This window comes from Manis javanica, mitochondrion (assembly GCF_040802235.1).
Source record: "Manis javanica isolate T298 mitochondrion, complete genome".
In the NCBI taxonomy this organism is placed as follows: Eukaryota; Metazoa; Chordata; class Mammalia; order Pholidota; family Manidae; genus Manis; species Manis javanica.
Window position 1 is genome coordinate 1 of NC_026781.1, and position 16,576 is coordinate 16,576.

The following is a 16,576-nucleotide window of genomic DNA, read 5'->3' on the forward strand; positions in this document are numbered from 1 at the left end:
GTTAATGTAGCTTAAAACCAAAGCAAAGCATTGAAAATGCTTAGATGAGTCCACAAACTCCATAAACACACAGGTTTGGTCCCAGCCTTTTTATTAATTTTCAATAGGATTACACATGCAAGTATCCGCCCCCCAGTGAAGATGCCCTTCAAGTTATCACAGTACCTGAAGGAGCTGGCATCAAGCACGCCAATAAACGCAGCTAACGACGCCTTGCAGAGCCACACCCCCACGGGAAACAGCAGTGATAAAAATTAGGCTATAAACGAAAGTTCGACCTAGCCATATTGCATTGGGTTGGTAAATCTCGTGCCAGCCACCGCGGTCATACGATTAACCCTAGCTAATAAAAAACCGGCGTAAAGCGTGCTAAGATAAATCCAATCCAAATAAAGTTAAGCCCTGACCAGGCCGTAAAAAGCCGTGGTTACCGTAAAAATAAACTACGAAAGTAACTTTAATTCACATCGACACACGATAGCTAAGACCCAAACTGGGATTAGATACCCCACTATGCTTAGCCCTAAACCTAAATAATTCACCAGACAAAATTATTCGCCAGAGAACTACTGGCAACAGCCTAAAACTCAAAGGACTTGGCGGTGCTTTACATCCCCCTAGAGGAGCCTGTTCTGTAATCGATAAACCCCGATAAACCCTACCAATTCTAGCTAATACAGCCTATATACCGCCATCTCCAGCAAACCCTAAAAAGGAAGCACAGTAAGCAAGACTATGAAAACATAAATACGTTAGGTCAAGGTGTAGCCCATGAATTGGGAAGAAATGGGCTACATTTTCTAAAATAGAACACAAACGAACGCCCTAATGAAAACGAGGGCCAAAGGAGGATTTAGCAGTAAGCTGAGAATAGAAAGCTCAACTGAACCCGGCCCTAAAGCACGCACACACCGCCCGTCACCCTCTTCAAATCCCCAAGAATACCTAAACATATTAGACAAACACCAAGGCATGAGAAGAGACAAGTCGTAACAAGGTAAGCATACTGGAAGGTGTGCTTGGATCACCAAAGTGTAGCTTAAACAAAGCATCTGGCCTACACCCAGAAGATCTCAATAACATGACCACTTTGAACAAATCCTAGCCCAACCAACACCCAACATACAACCAAACAGAGCACATAAACCAAAGCATTTACTAGACTAAAGTATAGGCGATAGAAATTACACAACGGCGCTATAGAAAAAGTACCGCAAGGGAAAGATGAAAGATGCATTCAAAGTACAAAAAAGCAAAGATTACCCCTTGTACCTTTTGCATAATGGACTAACTAGAAACACCCTAGCAAAGAGAACTTAAGCTAGAAACCCCGAAACCAGACGAGCTACCTACGAGCAGTTTAAAGAACCCACTCATCTATGTGGCAAAATAGTGAGAAGACTTGTAGGTAGAGGTGAAAAGCCTAACGAGCCTGGTGATAGCTGGTTGTCCAAGAAATGAATCTAAGTTCAACTTGAAGCATACCCAAAAGCCCAAAAACTATAATGTAGGCTTCAAGTATAGTCTAAAAAGGTACAGCTTTTTAGAAACAGAATTAAATCTTAATTAGTGAGTAAACAATACAACAACCATAGTTGGCCTAAAAGCAGCCATCAATTAAGAAAGCGTCAAAGCTCAACAATAAGACATAAATAATACCACAAATAAAAATCAACTCCTAAACCAATATTGGACCAATCTATCAATAAATAGAAGAAATACTGTTAGTATGAGTAACAAGAAATAGATCTCCTTGCACAAGCTTATATCAGAACGGATGACCCACTGATAATTAACAACGAAACAAATCAAACCCAAAAATAGAACTTTGTTAAATAGATTGTTAACCCAACACAGGCGTGCATATTCTCAAAGGAAAGGTTAAAACAAATGAAAGGAACTCGGCAAACACAAGCCCCGCCTGTTTACCAAAAACATCACCTCTAGCATAACCAGTATTAGAGGCACTGCCTGCCCAGTGACTCGCGTTAAACGGCCGCGGTATTCTGACCGTGCAAAGGTAGCATAATCACTTGTTCTCTAAATAAGGACTAGTATGAACGGCTAGACGAGGGTTTTACTGTCTCTCATCTGTAACCAGTGAAATTGACCTCCCCGTGAAGAGGCGGGAATAATATAATAAGACGAGAAGACCCTATGGAGCTTTAATTAAACAGCTTAAAATTAACCCAACACCACTCTAACAGAGATATAACAAACCAATTAGCCTAAGCTGTCAATTTTGGTTGGGGTGACCTCGGAGCAAAAAACAACCTACGAGCGGTCAAATCCAGACTAACAAGTCCAGATAATCCGTTAATTGATCCAACAACTTGATCAACGGAACAAGTTACCCTAGGGATAACAGCGCAATCCTATTCGAGAGTCCATATCGACAATAGGGTTTACGACCTCGATGTTGGATCAGGACATCCCAATGGTGCAGAAGCTATTAATGGTTCGTTTGTTCAACGATTAAAGTCCTACGTGATCTGAGTTCAGACCGGAGTAATCCAGGTCGGTTTCTATCTATTAATACACTTCTCCCAGTACGAAAGGACAAGAGAAGTAGGGCCTACCTCACACAGGCGCCCTCGAATCAATAAATGACTACCCTCTTAATTTAGCCAATTCACAACAACCCCCAGTCCTAGAACCAGGGCCAGCTAGGGTAGCAAAGCACGGCAACTGCACAAGACTTAAGCTCTTGTAACAGAGGTTCAACTCCCCTCCCTAGCAGCAATGTACACAATCAACATAATAATAATGATCATCCCCATCCTACTAGCCGTGGCATTCCTAACGCTAGTAGAACGCAAAGTGCTAGGATACATGCAACTACGAAAGGGCCCAAACATCGTGGGCCCTTGAGGCCTGCTACAACCAATCGCCGACGCAGTAAAACTATTCACTAAAGAACCCCTACGACCCCTAACATCCTCAATCACAATATTCATCATGGCACCTATCCTAGCACTGACACTCGCACTCACCATGTGAGTACCACTACCAATGCCACACCCACTAGTCAACATAAACCTAGGAGTGCTATTCATACTGGCCATATCAAGCCTCGCCGTATACTCCATCTTATGATCAGGATGAGCCTCAAACTCCAAATACGCCCTCATTGGAGCACTACGTGCAGTGGCCCAAACCATCTCATACGAAGTGACACTAGCAATTATCCTGCTGTCCTTACTGTTAATAAGCGGGTCCTTCACCCTCTCCACCCTAATCACAACCCAAGAAAAGCTATGATTACTAGTGCCCGCATGACCCCTGGCCATAATATGATTCATCTCGACCCTAGCCGAGACAAATCGAGCACCCTTCGACCTAACAGAAGGAGAATCTGAACTCGTATCCGGCTTTAACGTTGAATACGCAGCAGGCCCATTCGCACTCTTCTTCCTTGCCGAATACGCAAACATCATCATAATAAACATCTTGTCAGTGACACTCTTCATAGGAGCCTTTCACGACCCCCACACCCCAAGCCTCTACACAGTTAATTTTGTAGTAAAAACACTCGCCCTTACCGCCCTATTCCTATGAATCCGAGCATCCTACCCACGATTCCGCTACGACCAACTAATGCACCTACTATGAAAAAACTTCCTACCACTAACCCTAGCACTGTGCATGTGACACGTATCAATACCAATCGCCCTGTCAAGCATTCCCCCACAATCATAAGAAATATGTCTGACAAAAGAATTACTTTGATAGAGTAAATAATAGAGGTTTAAATCCCCTTATTTCTAGAAAAACAGGCATTGAACCTGCACCTGAGAACTCAAAAATCTCCGTGCTACCAACTTACACCACAATCTACAGTAAGGTCAGCTAAGCAAGCTATCGGGCCCATACCCCGAAAATGTTGGATCACAACCTTCCCGTACTAATAAACCTCACTATACTAGCCATCCTAACAACCCTATTCCTAGGGACCATGCTCGTCCTAATCAGCTCTCACTGACTAATGATTTGAATTGGATTCGAGATAAACATACTAGCAATAGTCCCTATCCTAATGAAAAACTTTAGCCCACGAGCCATAGAAGCAGCCACAAAATACTTCCTAATCCAAGCCACCGCGTCCATACTACTAATGCTAGCCATTACCCTAGACCTGATATCTTCTGGACAATGAACCATCACAAAAACACACAACACCCTACCATCAGCCATCATCACCGTAGCTATGGCCATAAAACTAGGAATAGCACCATTCCACTTCTGAGTGCCAGAAGTAACACAAGGAAGCCCACTATCATCAGGCATGCTACTCCTAACCTGACAAAAAGTCGCACCAATATCAATCCTATACCAAATAATACCCACAATCAACACAAATATACTGACAACCATAGCCGCACTCTCAATCCTCATCGGCGGTTGAGGAGGGCTAAACCAGACCCAACTACGAAAAATCATAGCATACTCCTCAATCGCCCACATAGGCTGAATAGCAATAATCATAACATACAACCCGGACATTGCCATTCTAAACCTACTAGTCTACATCATAATGACACTATCTATATTCGCAATCCTACTATACAACTCATCAACAACAACCCTATCACTATCCCACCTATCAAACAAGACACCACTAATCACAGCCCTCGCACTACTAATCCTACTATCACTAGGAGGCCTCCCCCCACTGACCGGATTCATGCCCAAATGAATAATCATCCAAGAACTAACCAAAAACAACATAGTAATAATACCAACCGTGATAGCAATAACAGCACTACTCAACCTATACTTCTACGTACGCCTGGCGTACTCCACAGCACTAACCATACTCCCAACCACCAACAACATAAAAATAAAATGACAATTCGAAACAACAAAAATCATAAAACTAACCCCACCTCTAATCATTTTATCCACAATAGCACTCCCACTCACCCCTATAATATCAATCCTAAACTAGGGACTTAGGCTACACAGACCGAGAGCCTTCAAAGCTCTAAGCAAATACAAACTATTTAGTCCCTGATATAAAGACTGTAGAAATTCAACCTACATCACCTAAACGCAAATCAGGCGCTTTAATTAAGCTAAATCCTCACTAGATTGGTGGGATACAAACCCACGAAACTTTAGTTAACAGCTAAACACCCTAATCAACTGGCTTCAATCTACTTCTCCCGCCATAAAGAAGAAAGTGGCGGGAGAAGTCCGGGCAGAATTGAAGCTGCTTCTTTGAATTTGCAATTCAATGTGTAAACACCTCAGGACCTGGCAAGAAGAGGACTCCAACCTCTGTGTTCAGATTTACAGTCTAATGCTTACTCGGCCATCTTACCTATGTTCACCAACCGCTGGCTCTTTTCAACAAATCACAAAGACATTGGCACACTATATCTCTTATTTGGCGCCTGGGCCGGAATAGTAGGCACCGCACTAAGTCTTCTAATTCGCGCTGAGCTAGGTCAGCCTGGGACCCTCTTAGGGGACGACCAAATTTACAATGTGATCGTTACCGCACATGCATTTGTAATAATCTTCTTCATAGTCATGCCAATCATAATCGGAGGCTTTGGAAACTGACTAGTACCCCTGATAATTGGAGCCCCTGACATGGCATTCCCCCGTATAAACAACATAAGTTTCTGACTGCTCCCCCCCTCTTTCCTACTTCTTCTGGCCTCTTCCATAGTCGAAGCAGGGGCTGGAACCGGCTGAACTGTATACCCCCCTTTAGCAGGAAATTTAGCACACGCAGGAGCATCTGTAGACCTAACCATCTTCTCTCTTCATCTAGCGGGTGTCTCATCAATCCTTGGGGCTATCAATTTTATTACAACAATCATCAACATAAAACCCCCTGCAATAAACCAATACCAAACCCCACTATTCGTGTGATCAGTCCTAATTACGGCCGTGCTTCTGCTACTATCTCTACCCGTACTAGCTGCTGGCATTACCATACTGTTAACCGACCGTAATCTAAATACAACCTTTTTTGACCCCGCAGGAGGAGGGGACCCCATTCTATACCAACACCTATTCTGATTCTTCGGACACCCCGAAGTGTACATTCTCATCCTTCCTGGATTTGGAATAATCTCCCACATCGTAACCTATTACTCCGGGAAAAAAGAGCCCTTTGGATACATGGGCATAGTCTGAGCAATAATATCCATTGGCTTCCTGGGCTTCATTGTATGGGCACACCACATGTTCACAGTGGGAATAGACGTTGATACACGGGCCTACTTCACATCAGCCACCATAATTATTGCTATCCCCACWGGAGTAAAGGTGTTTAGTTGACTAGCAACCCTGCACGGAGGAAACGTAAAATGGGCCCCAGCTATACTATGGGCCCTGGGCTTTATCTTCCTGTTTACAGTCGGGGGTCTAACTGGCATCGTGCTGGCCAACTCGTCCCTAGATATCGTCCTCCATGATACCTACTACGTAGTAGCCCACTTCCACTACGTTCTCTCCATGGGAGCAGTTTTCGCCATCATAGGAGGCTTCGTCCATTGATTCCCCCTGTTCTCAGGATACACGCTCAACAACACATGGGCAAAAGTTCACTTTACAATCATATTCGTGGGCGTAAACATGACCTTTTTCCCCCAACACTTCCTTGGGCTGTCTGGAATACCTCGACGATACTCGGACTACCCAGACGCTTACACAATGTGAAACACTGTGTCCTCCATAGGATCCTTCATCTCATTAACCGCCGTAATACTCATGGCCTTCATAATCTGAGAGGCATTCGCCTCTAAACGGGAAGTCCTAATAGTGGAGTCTACAAATACCAACCTCGAATGACTACACGGCTGCCCACCACCCTACCACACATTCGAAGAACCTGCTTTCGTAAATCTGGTCAAAACAAGAGAGGAAGGAATCGAACCCTCAAACAATGGTTTCAAGCCAATATCATAGCCCCTATGTCTCTCTCAATCACAGAAGTATTAGTAAAATTTACATAACTTTGTCAAAGTTAAATTATAGGTTCAAGCCCTTTATACTTCCATGGCGTACCCGCTCCAATTAGGCTTTCAAGATGCCACGTCCCCAATCATAGAAGAATTACTCCACTTCCACGATCACACACTAATAATCGTGTTCTTGATCAGCTCCCTAGTACTATACATTATCTCTCTCATACTAACAACCAAACTCACCCACACAAGTACAATAGACGCTCAAGAAGTAGAAACCATTTGAACCATCCTCCCCGCAGTTATCCTAATCCTAATCGCCCTGCCCTCCCTACGCATCCTCTACATAATGGACGAGATTAACAACCCCGCCCTGACAGTAAAAACAATGGGCCATCAATGATACTGAAGCTACGAATACACAGACTACGAAGACCTAAGCTTCGACTCATACATAATCCCAACTCAAGACCTAAAACCCGGCGAACTCCGACTTCTAGAAGTGGACAACCGACTTGTACTACCCATAGACACAACCATCCGCATGCTCATCTCATCTGAAGACGTCCTGCACTCTTGAGCCGTCCCATCCCTGGGCCTAAAAACAGATGCTATCCCGGGGCGTCTAAACCAAACAACCCTGATATCAACCCGGCCCGGCCTATTCTACGGACAGTGCTCAGAAATCTGTGGCTCAAATCACAGCTTCATGCCAATTGTCCTCGAACTAGTACCCCTAAAAACATTTGAAAACTGAACTACGTCCCTACTGTAATTCATTGAGAAGCTAATAGCGCTAGCCTTTTAAGTTAGAGATTGAGAGCACGCCTCTCCTCAATGACATGCCTCAACTAGACACTACAACATGATCCATTACAATTATATCCATGATCCTGACCCTCTTTGTCCTATTCCAATTAAAAATCTCTAAACACTACTACCCACACGACGCAGAGACCTCAACAAAAACACACCACAAAACACTCACCCCCTGAGAAAAAAAATGAACGAAAATCTATTCACCTCTTTCATTACCCCAGTGATAATAGGGATCCCTATTGTAACAATTATCATTATGTTCCCAGTAATCCTCTTCCCAACATCAAACCGACTAATCAACAACCGCATTGTATCCATACAACAATGACTCCTAAAACAAACATCCAAACAAATAATAAGCATCCACAACTACAAAGGACAGACCTGAACCCTGATATTAATAACACTAATCATTTTCATCGCATCTACTAACCTACTAGGCCTGCTACCCCACTCATTCACCCCCACAGCCCAACTGTCAATAAACCTGAGCATAGCCGTTCCTCTATGGGCAGCCACCGTAGTCACAGGTTTTCGACACAATACAAAAACATCTTTAGCCCACTTCCTACCCCAGGGAACACCAACCCCCCTTATCCCAGTGCTAGTGATCATTGAAACAATCAGCCTGCTAATCCAACCCATAGCGCTCGCAGTACGACTGACAGCCAACATCACCGCCGGCCACCTGTTAATACACCTAATCGGAAGCGCAACCCTTGCCCTAATATCAATCAACCTCACCGTGGCCACAACTACCTTCATCGTCCTAGTCCTGCTTACAATCCTTGAATTCGCAGTCGCACTCATTCAGGCCTACGTCTTCACCCTTCTAATCAGCCTCTACTTACATGATAACACATAATGACCCACCAAACCCACTCATACCACATAGTAAACCCAAGCCCTTGACCCCTAACCGGGGCCCTATCTGCCCTCCTAATAACATCGGGCCTAGCAATATGATTCCACTTCAACTCTACAACACTACTCCTCCTAGGACTAACAACAAACCTCTTAACAATATATCAATGATGACGTGACATTGTACGAGAAAGCACCTTTCAAGGCCACCACACACCCACAGTCCAAAAAGGACTACGATACGGCATAATCCTGTTCATTGTCTCAGAAGTATTTTTCTTCGCTGGCTTCTTCTGAGCATTCTACCACTCAAGCCTAGCACCTACCCCCGAACTAGGAGGATGCTGACCCCCCACAGGCATCAACCCGCTAAACCCGCTGGAAGTACCTCTACTCAACACATCCGTTCTTTTAGCCTCAGGAGTATCAATTACATGGGCACACCATAGCTTAATAGAAGGCAGCCGAAACCACATAATCCAGGCCCTGCTCATCACAATTCTCCTAGGCATTTACTTCACACTACTGCAGGTCTCAGAATATTACGAAGCACCCTTCACAATCTCCGACGGCGTGTACGGCTCTACCTTCTTTGTGGCAACTGGATTCCACGGCCTACACGTCATCATCGGCACCTCCTTCCTAACTGTGTGCCTACTACGACAACTAAAATACCACTTTACATCAAACCACCACTTCGGATTCGAAGCTGCCGCCTGATACTGACACTTCGTAGATGTAGTGTGACTGTTCCTGTATGTCTCCATTTACTGATGAGGTTCCTATTTTCTAAGTATGCACAGTACAGTTGACTTCCAATCAACAAGCTCTGGCCACAACCCAGAAGAGAATAATAAACCTACTCCTAGCAATAACAACAAACACCATACTAGCATGCCTGCTCATACTAATCGCCTTCTGACTCCCTCAATTAAACACGTACTCGGAAAAGATCACCCCCTACGAATGCGGATTCGACCCCATGGGATCGGCACGACTACCATTCTCCATAAAATTCTTCCTAATCGCCATCACGTTCCTACTATTCGACCTAGAAATCGCACTACTCCTGCCACTCCCCTGAGCATCACAAACAAACAACCTAGGCACCATAATCACCGTAGCCTTGGTCCTCATCCTACTGCTAGCAATTAGCCTGGCCTACGAATGAACACAAAAAGGCCTAGAATGAACTGAGTATGGTAGCTAGTTTACACAAAACAAATGATTTCGACTCATTAAACTATGACTTACTCATAGCTACCAAATGTCCCTAATTTACATTAACACAACACTGGCATTCACTATCTCCCTAATGGGGATATTAATGTACCGATCACACCTAATGTCCTCACTACTATGTCTAGAGGGCATAATACTCTCCCTATTCGTAATAATCACCATTACAATCCTAACTAACCACTTCACACTAGCCAACATAGCACCCATCATCCTCCTCGTACTAGCAGCATGCGAGGCTGCCCTAGGCCTCTCTCTACTAGTACTTGTATCTAACACATACGGCACGGACTACGTACAAAACCTAAACCTGCTACAATGCTAAAACTAATTGTCCCCACAGCCATACTAATTCCCCTAACATGACTATCGAACAAAAACATAGTGTGAATCAACGTAACATCACACAGCATGCTAATCAGCCTAACATCTCTAGGCATCTTGGGCCAGCATGACCACAACAACATAAGCCTCTCAGCCATCTTCTTCTCTGACCCCCTATCAGCACCCTTAATCGTATTAACAACATGACTCCTCCCCCTAATACTAACAGCCAGCCAAGCCCACCTCTCCAATGAGCCCCTGGGCCTAAAAAAACTATACATTACCATACTAATCACCCTCCAAGCACTACTAATCATAACATTCGCCTCCTCTGAGTTCATTATATTCTACATCCTGTTTGAAGCAACACTCGTACCAACCCTAATCATCATCACACGATGAGGAAACCAAGCAGAGCGACTAAACGCAGGGTCCTACTTCCTCTTCTACACAATAGTAGGGTCACTCCCCCTTCTAGTAGTACTCACATACACCCAAAACATAACAGGAACCCTAAACATACTAGTACTACAATACTGAGCGAAACCCATAAACGACTCTTGATCCAACATGCTAATATGACTAGCATGCATAATAGCATTCATAGTAAAAATACCCCTATACGGACTACACCTCTGACTGCCAAAAGCCCACGTAGAGGCCCCCATTGCAGGCTCCATAGTACTTGCAGCCGTACTACTAAAACTAGGCGGATACGGCATAATACGCATCACTATCATGCTAGAACCAATAACAACATTCATAGCATACCCCTTCCTAATACTATCCCTGTGAGGAATAATCATAACAAGCTCCATCTGCCTTCGCCAAACCGACCTAAAATCACTAATCGCCTACTCCTCCGTAAGCCACATAGCACTGGTAATCGTCGCAATCCTAATCCAAACCCCATGAAGCTACATGGGGGCCACCGCTCTCATAATCGCCCACGGTCTAACATCCTCCATACTATTTTGCCTAGCAAACACAAACTATGAGCGAACCCACAGCCGAACTATAATACTAGCACGAGGACTGCAAACCCTCCTACCCCTAATAGCTGCCTGATGACTCCTAGCAAGCCTAACCAACCTGGCCCTCCCCCCCAGCATCAACCTAATCGGAGAACTATTCGTAGTAGTATCAACATTCTCGTGGTCCAACACCACCATCATCCTTACTGGAACAAACATTATCATCACAGCCACCTACTCCCTATACATACTAATATCCACCCAACGTGGAAAATACACCCACCACATCAACAACATCTGCCCCTCCTTCACCCGAGAAAACGCTCTAATGGCACTCCACATACTGCCCCTACTAATGCTATCAACCAACCCCAAAATCATCCTAGGGTGCCTTTACTGTAAGTATAGTTTAATAAAACCTCAGATTGTGGATCTGACAATAGAAGACCACAACTTCTTACTTACCAAAAAAGCATGCAAGAACTGCTAATTCCTGCCCCCATGTATAAAAACATGGCTTTTTTAAACTTTTAGAGGATGACAGACACCCGTTGGTCTTAGGAACCAAAAGACTTGGTGCAACTCCAAGTAAAAGTAATTAACACCCTAACCTGCACCTCCCTTATAACACTAACAACACTAATCATACCAATCATAATCACCCCCACAAATGCCTACACAAGCAAAAACTACCCCCACCACGTAAAAAACATAGTCGCACTAGCCTTCGCCGTCAGCATAATCCCAGCAATAGCATTTATATACTCAAACGAAGAAATAACCATCTTCAACTGACACTGAACAACAATCCAAACAATAAAAATAACAATAAGCTTCAAACTAGACTATTTCTCCACAACATTCATACCAGTGGCCCTATTCGTCACATGGTCTATCATAGAATTCTCTCTATGATATATAAAATCAGACCCCCACATCAACCGATTCTTCAAGTACCTACTAATCTTCCTAATCACAATAATAATCCTAGTATCCGCCAACAACATATTCCAACTCTTCATCGGCTGAGAAGGAGTAGGAATCATATCTTTCCTCCTAATCGGCTGATGGCACGGACGAACAGATGCAAACACAGCAGCCATACAGGCCATCCTATACAACCGCATCGGAGACATTGGACTAATCCTGTCAATGGCATGATTCCTCACAAACCTAAACTCATGGGACCTCCAACAAATCCTCATGCTAAGCCCCGAGAACACAAACATCCCCCTAGCGGGCCTACTACTAGCAGCAACTGGAAAATCCGCACAATTTGGGCTACACCCATGACTCCCCTCAGCCATAGAAGGCCCAACCCCAGTATCAGCCCTACTCCACTCCAGCACAATAGTAGTCGCAGGGGTATTCCTACTAATCCGATTCCACCCCCTAATAGAAAACAACAAAACAATCCAAACAACAACCCTATGCCTAGGGGCCATTACAACCCTGTTCACAGCCATCTGTGCTCTCACCCAAAACGACATCAAAAAGATCGTGGCCTTCTCAACCTCAAGCCAACTAGGTCTAATAATAGTCACCATCGGAATCAACCAACCACACCTAGCCTTCATACACATCTGCACCCACGCCTTTTTCAAAGCCATACTATTCATGTGCTCCGGATCGATCATCCACAGCCTAAACGACGAACAAGACATCCGCAAAATAGGAGGACTTTTCCACGCCCTCCCCACTACCACCTCCGCTCTCATTATTGGCAGCCTAGCCCTAACAGGAACCCCATTCCTAACAGGCTTCTACTCTAAAGACCTAATCATCGAAACCGCTAACATATCCCACACAAACGCCTGAGCCCTGCTCATCACACTAGTAGCCACCTCCCTCACAGCCGCCTACAGCACACGAATCATCTTCTTCACACTATTAGGACAACCCCGATCCAACACCCTAATCAACATCAACGAAAACAACCCCTCACTAACAAACCCAATCAAACGCCTAATGCTAGGGAGCATCTTCGCCGGATTCCTACTATACAACAACATCCCCCCAACAACCATGCCCCAAACAACTATACCACAATACCTAAAATACACCGCCCTCGCCACTACAATCCTAGGCCTAATCATAGCCCTAGAACTGTGCAACCTGTCCCTAAACCTAAGCCACAAACCCCCCTCAAGTGCCTTCAAATTCTCAACCTTACTAGGCTACTTCCCCACAATCATTCACCGCTCAGGACCCCTCTGATCACTAACAACAAGCCAAAAACTAGCATCCCTTATTCTAGACCTAATCTGACTAGAAAATATCATACCAAAGTCAATCTCACACTTCCACATAAAAGCCTCCCTAATAACATCCAACCAAAAAGGCTCAATCAAACTATACTTCCTGTCCTTCGCAGTGACAATAGTCCTCGCTCTCCTCATATTCTATTCCCCCGAGTAACCTCCATAACAACAACAACACAAATAAACAAAGACCACCCGGTCATAATCACAAACCAAGCACCATGGCTATAAAGAGCAGCAACACCCGCAGCTTCCTCACTAAAAAAACTAGACCCCCCAACATCATAAGTCGCCCAATCACCAGGACCACCAAGATCAAAAACCACACTCAACCCCTCACCCTTCAACATATAAAGCACTAAAACCAACTCTATGACCACACCCAAAACAAAAGCACCGAGCACAACCACATTAGACACCCAAACTTCAGGATACTCCTCAATGGCTATGGCCGCCGTATAACCAAAAACAACCAACATCCCCCCAAGATAAATCAAAAAAACCATTAAACCCAAAAAAGACCCACCAAAATTAACTACAACCCCACAACCTGCACCGCCAGCTACAACCAGACTAAACCCCCCATAAATAGGAGAAGGCTTTGAAGAAAACCCTAAAAAACTAATCACAAAAATAACACTCAAAATAAACACAACATATGTCATTGTTCCCACATGGACTCAAACCATGACCTATGACACGAAAAATCATCGTTGTAATTAAACTACGGAAACCTAATGACAAACATCCGAAAAACACACCCCCTACTCAAAATCATCAACAACTCCTTTATTGATCTCCCCACCCCCTCTAACATCTCAGCATGATGAAACTTCGGATCACTACTAGGAATCTGCTTAGTCCTACAAATTCTCACAGGACTATTTCTAGCCATACACTACACAGCAGACACAGCAACCGCATTCTCATCAGTAACTCACATCTGCCGAGATGTAAACTACGGATGAATTATCCGATACATACACGCTAACGGAGCTTCCCTGTTCTTCATCTGCCTATTCGCACACATCGGACGAGGCATCTACTACGGATCCTTTGCCTACAAAGAGACATGAAACATCGGTATCCTGCTCCTATTTGCAGTAATAGCAACAGCCTTTATGGGATACGTCCTACCATGAGGACAAATGTCCTTCTGAGGTGCTACGGTAATTACAAACCTTTTATCCGCAATACCCTACATCGGGTCTAGCCTAGTAGAGTGAGTCTGAGGGGGATTCTCGGTAGACAAAGCAACTCTCACTCGATTCTTCGCTCTTCACTTCATCCTTCCCTTCGTAATTCTTGCCCTAGTACTAGTACACTTACTATTCTTACACGAAACCGGATCCAACAACCCAATAGGAATCGTATCCAACCCCGACGTAATCCCCTTCCACCCATACTACACAGCCAAGGACACCCTTGGCCTATTCATCATGCTCACAGCACTAATATCCTTAGCCCTATTCTTCCCCGACSTACTAGGAGACCCAGACAATTATACATCCGCAAACCCCCTAAACACACCACCCCACATCAAACCAGAATGGTACTTCCTATTCGCATACGCAATCCTACGCTCAATTCCCAACAAATTGGGAGGAGTACTAGCACTAATCCTATCCATCCTCGTACTAGCACTAATCCCACTACTACACACATCAAAACAACGAACTATAATGTTCCGACCCCTGAGCCAAACCATCTTCTGACTCCTGGTGGCCGACCTACTAGTTCTCACATGAATCGGAGGACAACCCGTGGAACACCCCTTCATCCTAATCGGACAAGTAGCCTCTATCCTTTATTTCACACTAATCCTAGCAGCAATGCCAATCGCAGGTATCATCGAAAACAATCTCATAAAATGAAGAGTCTTTGTAGTATATGTCAATACACTGGTCTTGTAAACCAGCAAAGGAATTAACCCTCCCCAAGACTCAGGAAGAAGACAAAAGCCCTACCATCAGCACCCAAAGCTGAAATTCTCAATAAACTACTTCCTGCAAACAATTAAAGTCCAACAAGCTTTATATAGTATATGCCATGTATAATCGTGCATTAATGGTTTGCCCCATGCATATAAGCAGGTACATTATATTATTATAGTACATAGGACATATTATGTATAATCGTGCATTATTGATCTAGTACATACATATAAGCAGGTACATTATATTATTATAGTACATAGGACATATTATGTATAATCGTGCATTATTGATCTAGTACATGCATATAAGCAGGTACATAATATCCTTAGAGTACATAGTACATATTATTATTGATCGGACATAGCACATCAAGTCAAATCATTTCCAGTCAACATGCGTATCCCTACCACTGAAGGCCGCCTAATCACCATGCCGCGTGAAATCATCAACCCGCTCATAGTCGTGTCCCTCTTCTCGCTCCGGGCCCATACGGACTGTGGGGTAGTTAAAGTGAAACTATACCTGGCATCTGGTTCTTACTTCATGTTCATCTTATATCTAGCCGCTCACTCGTTCCTCTTAAATAAGACATCTCGATGGATTAATTACTAATCAGCCCATGCCTAACATAACTGTGCTGTCATGCCTTTGGTATCTTTTAATTTTCGGGGTGCGAGGTTCAACTGGGTCACCGACCTTCGAGCAGGTTGATAACTTGTAGATAGACATTCATTGAATATTATTGGTCGTACATACTAACTCCTAGGTGTTATTCAGTCAATGGTTACAGGACATAGAGAATTTTACAACAAAATTTTGAGTTGAGCCTACAGAAATCATAGATCACAATCGCAGACACCAACAAATACTAAAGTAATTAATTTAAATTTATAATTTTAGGTTTGATATATCAAACCCCCCCTTACCCCCCCAAAGCCTCCACGTACTAAACATCTTGTCAAACCCCAAAAGCAAGAATACACACGTACACAAAGGCGCTATAAGCACAAAGTATTACGTAAGTATATAGATATACAAAACTACTAGCGCAGCTTTCTGTCCACTAGTTAAATACTTAGGTGCTTGAACATATATGGCTGGAAGGCCATGTAGTGACTACGTAATGATTCCTATTAGCCACAATAAAAACAATATACAATAAATACAAATATAGATCAATTCTTATAGGCGCCGATAGCATAAACTATCTGCCCCCTATGTACAATTGAATTAAA

General features: G+C 43.8%; 13 protein-coding genes across 13 annotated transcripts, besides 26 other annotated features; 12 read left to right on the forward strand and 1 right to left on the reverse strand. All coding sequences in view use genetic code 2, as the record gives it.

The window, feature by feature from the left end:
- Positions 1 to 68, forward strand: a tRNA (tRNA-Phe).
- Positions 69 to 1,028, forward strand: an rRNA (12S ribosomal RNA).
- Positions 1,029 to 1,094, forward strand: a tRNA (tRNA-Val).
- Positions 1,095 to 2,665, forward strand: an rRNA (16S ribosomal RNA).
- Positions 2,666 to 2,739, forward strand: a tRNA (tRNA-Leu).
- A 3-nt stretch (positions 2,740 to 2,742) lies between these two features.
- On the forward strand, positions 2,743 to 3,698 carry ND1 (NADH dehydrogenase subunit 1). The gene has a single exon. A coding segment is annotated over exon 1 (956 nt).
- Positions 3,699 to 3,767, forward strand: a tRNA (tRNA-Ile).
- Positions 3,765 to 3,837, forward strand: a tRNA (tRNA-Gln).
- Position 3,838: 1 nt separating this feature from the next.
- Positions 3,839 to 3,907, forward strand: a tRNA (tRNA-Met).
- On the forward strand, positions 3,908 to 4,946 carry ND2 (NADH dehydrogenase subunit 2). Its single transcript has one exon. A coding segment is annotated over exon 1 (1,039 nt).
- Positions 4,947 to 5,013, forward strand: a tRNA (tRNA-Trp).
- A 3-nt stretch (positions 5,014 to 5,016) lies between these two features.
- Positions 5,017 to 5,085, reverse strand: a tRNA (tRNA-Ala).
- A 1-nt stretch (position 5,086) lies between these two features.
- Positions 5,087 to 5,159, reverse strand: a tRNA (tRNA-Asn).
- Positions 5,159 to 5,196: an origin of replication.
- Positions 5,193 to 5,273, reverse strand: a tRNA (tRNA-Cys).
- Positions 5,258 to 5,324, reverse strand: a tRNA (tRNA-Tyr).
- A 1-nt stretch (position 5,325) lies between these two features.
- On the forward strand, positions 5,326 to 6,876 carry COX1 (cytochrome c oxidase subunit I). The gene has a single exon. The coding sequence runs from the start codon at positions 5,326 to 5,328 to the stop codon at positions 6,874 to 6,876; it is 1,551 nt and encodes a 516-aa protein (YP_009129926.1).
- Positions 6,871 to 6,942, reverse strand: a tRNA (tRNA-Ser).
- A 5-nt stretch (positions 6,943 to 6,947) lies between these two features.
- Positions 6,948 to 7,013, forward strand: a tRNA (tRNA-Asp).
- Position 7,014: 1 nt separating this feature from the next.
- On the forward strand, positions 7,015 to 7,698 carry COX2 (cytochrome c oxidase subunit II). Its single transcript has one exon. The coding sequence runs from the start codon at positions 7,015 to 7,017 to the stop codon at positions 7,696 to 7,698; it is 684 nt and encodes a 227-aa protein (YP_009129927.1).
- A 2-nt stretch (positions 7,699 to 7,700) lies between these two features.
- Positions 7,701 to 7,764, forward strand: a tRNA (tRNA-Lys).
- Position 7,765: 1 nt separating this feature from the next.
- Positions 7,766 to 7,969, forward strand: ATP8 (ATP synthase F0 subunit 8). Its single transcript has one exon. The coding sequence runs from the start codon at positions 7,766 to 7,768 to the stop codon at positions 7,967 to 7,969; it is 204 nt and encodes a 67-aa protein (YP_009129928.1).
- On the forward strand, positions 7,927 to 8,607 carry ATP6 (ATP synthase F0 subunit 6). Its single transcript has one exon. The coding sequence runs from the start codon at positions 7,927 to 7,929 to the stop codon at positions 8,605 to 8,607; it is 681 nt and encodes a 226-aa protein (YP_009129929.1).
- COX3 (cytochrome c oxidase subunit III) lies at positions 8,607 to 9,390 on the forward strand. The gene has a single exon. A coding segment is annotated over exon 1 (784 nt).
- Positions 9,391 to 9,459, forward strand: a tRNA (tRNA-Gly).
- ND3 (NADH dehydrogenase subunit 3) lies at positions 9,460 to 9,805 on the forward strand. The gene has a single exon. A coding segment is annotated over exon 1 (346 nt).
- Position 9,806: 1 nt separating this feature from the next.
- Positions 9,807 to 9,873, forward strand: a tRNA (tRNA-Arg).
- On the forward strand, positions 9,874 to 10,170 carry ND4L (NADH dehydrogenase subunit 4L). The gene has a single exon. The coding sequence runs from the start codon at positions 9,874 to 9,876 to the stop codon at positions 10,168 to 10,170; it is 297 nt and encodes a 98-aa protein (YP_009129932.1).
- On the forward strand, positions 10,164 to 11,541 carry ND4 (NADH dehydrogenase subunit 4). The gene has a single exon. A coding segment is annotated over exon 1 (1,378 nt).
- Positions 11,542 to 11,609, forward strand: a tRNA (tRNA-His).
- Positions 11,610 to 11,669, forward strand: a tRNA (tRNA-Ser).
- Positions 11,670 to 11,740, forward strand: a tRNA (tRNA-Leu).
- On the forward strand, positions 11,741 to 13,561 carry ND5 (NADH dehydrogenase subunit 5). Its single transcript has one exon. The coding sequence runs from the start codon at positions 11,741 to 11,743 to the stop codon at positions 13,559 to 13,561; it is 1,821 nt and encodes a 606-aa protein (YP_009129934.1).
- On the reverse strand, positions 13,545 to 14,069 carry ND6 (NADH dehydrogenase subunit 6). Its single transcript has one exon. It carries the CDS (start codon positions 14,067 to 14,069, stop codon positions 13,545 to 13,547), a length of 525 nt encoding a protein of 174 aa, YP_009129935.1.
- Positions 14,070 to 14,138, reverse strand: a tRNA (tRNA-Glu).
- A 3-nt stretch (positions 14,139 to 14,141) lies between these two features.
- CYTB (cytochrome b) lies at positions 14,142 to 15,276 on the forward strand. The gene has a single exon. A coding segment is annotated over exon 1 (1,135 nt).
- Positions 15,277 to 15,281: 5 nt separating this feature from the next.
- Positions 15,282 to 15,348, forward strand: a tRNA (tRNA-Thr).
- Positions 15,347 to 15,408, reverse strand: a tRNA (tRNA-Pro).
- Positions 15,409 to 16,000: a D loop.
- The last annotated feature ends 576 nt before the right edge of the window (positions 16,001 to 16,576 follow it).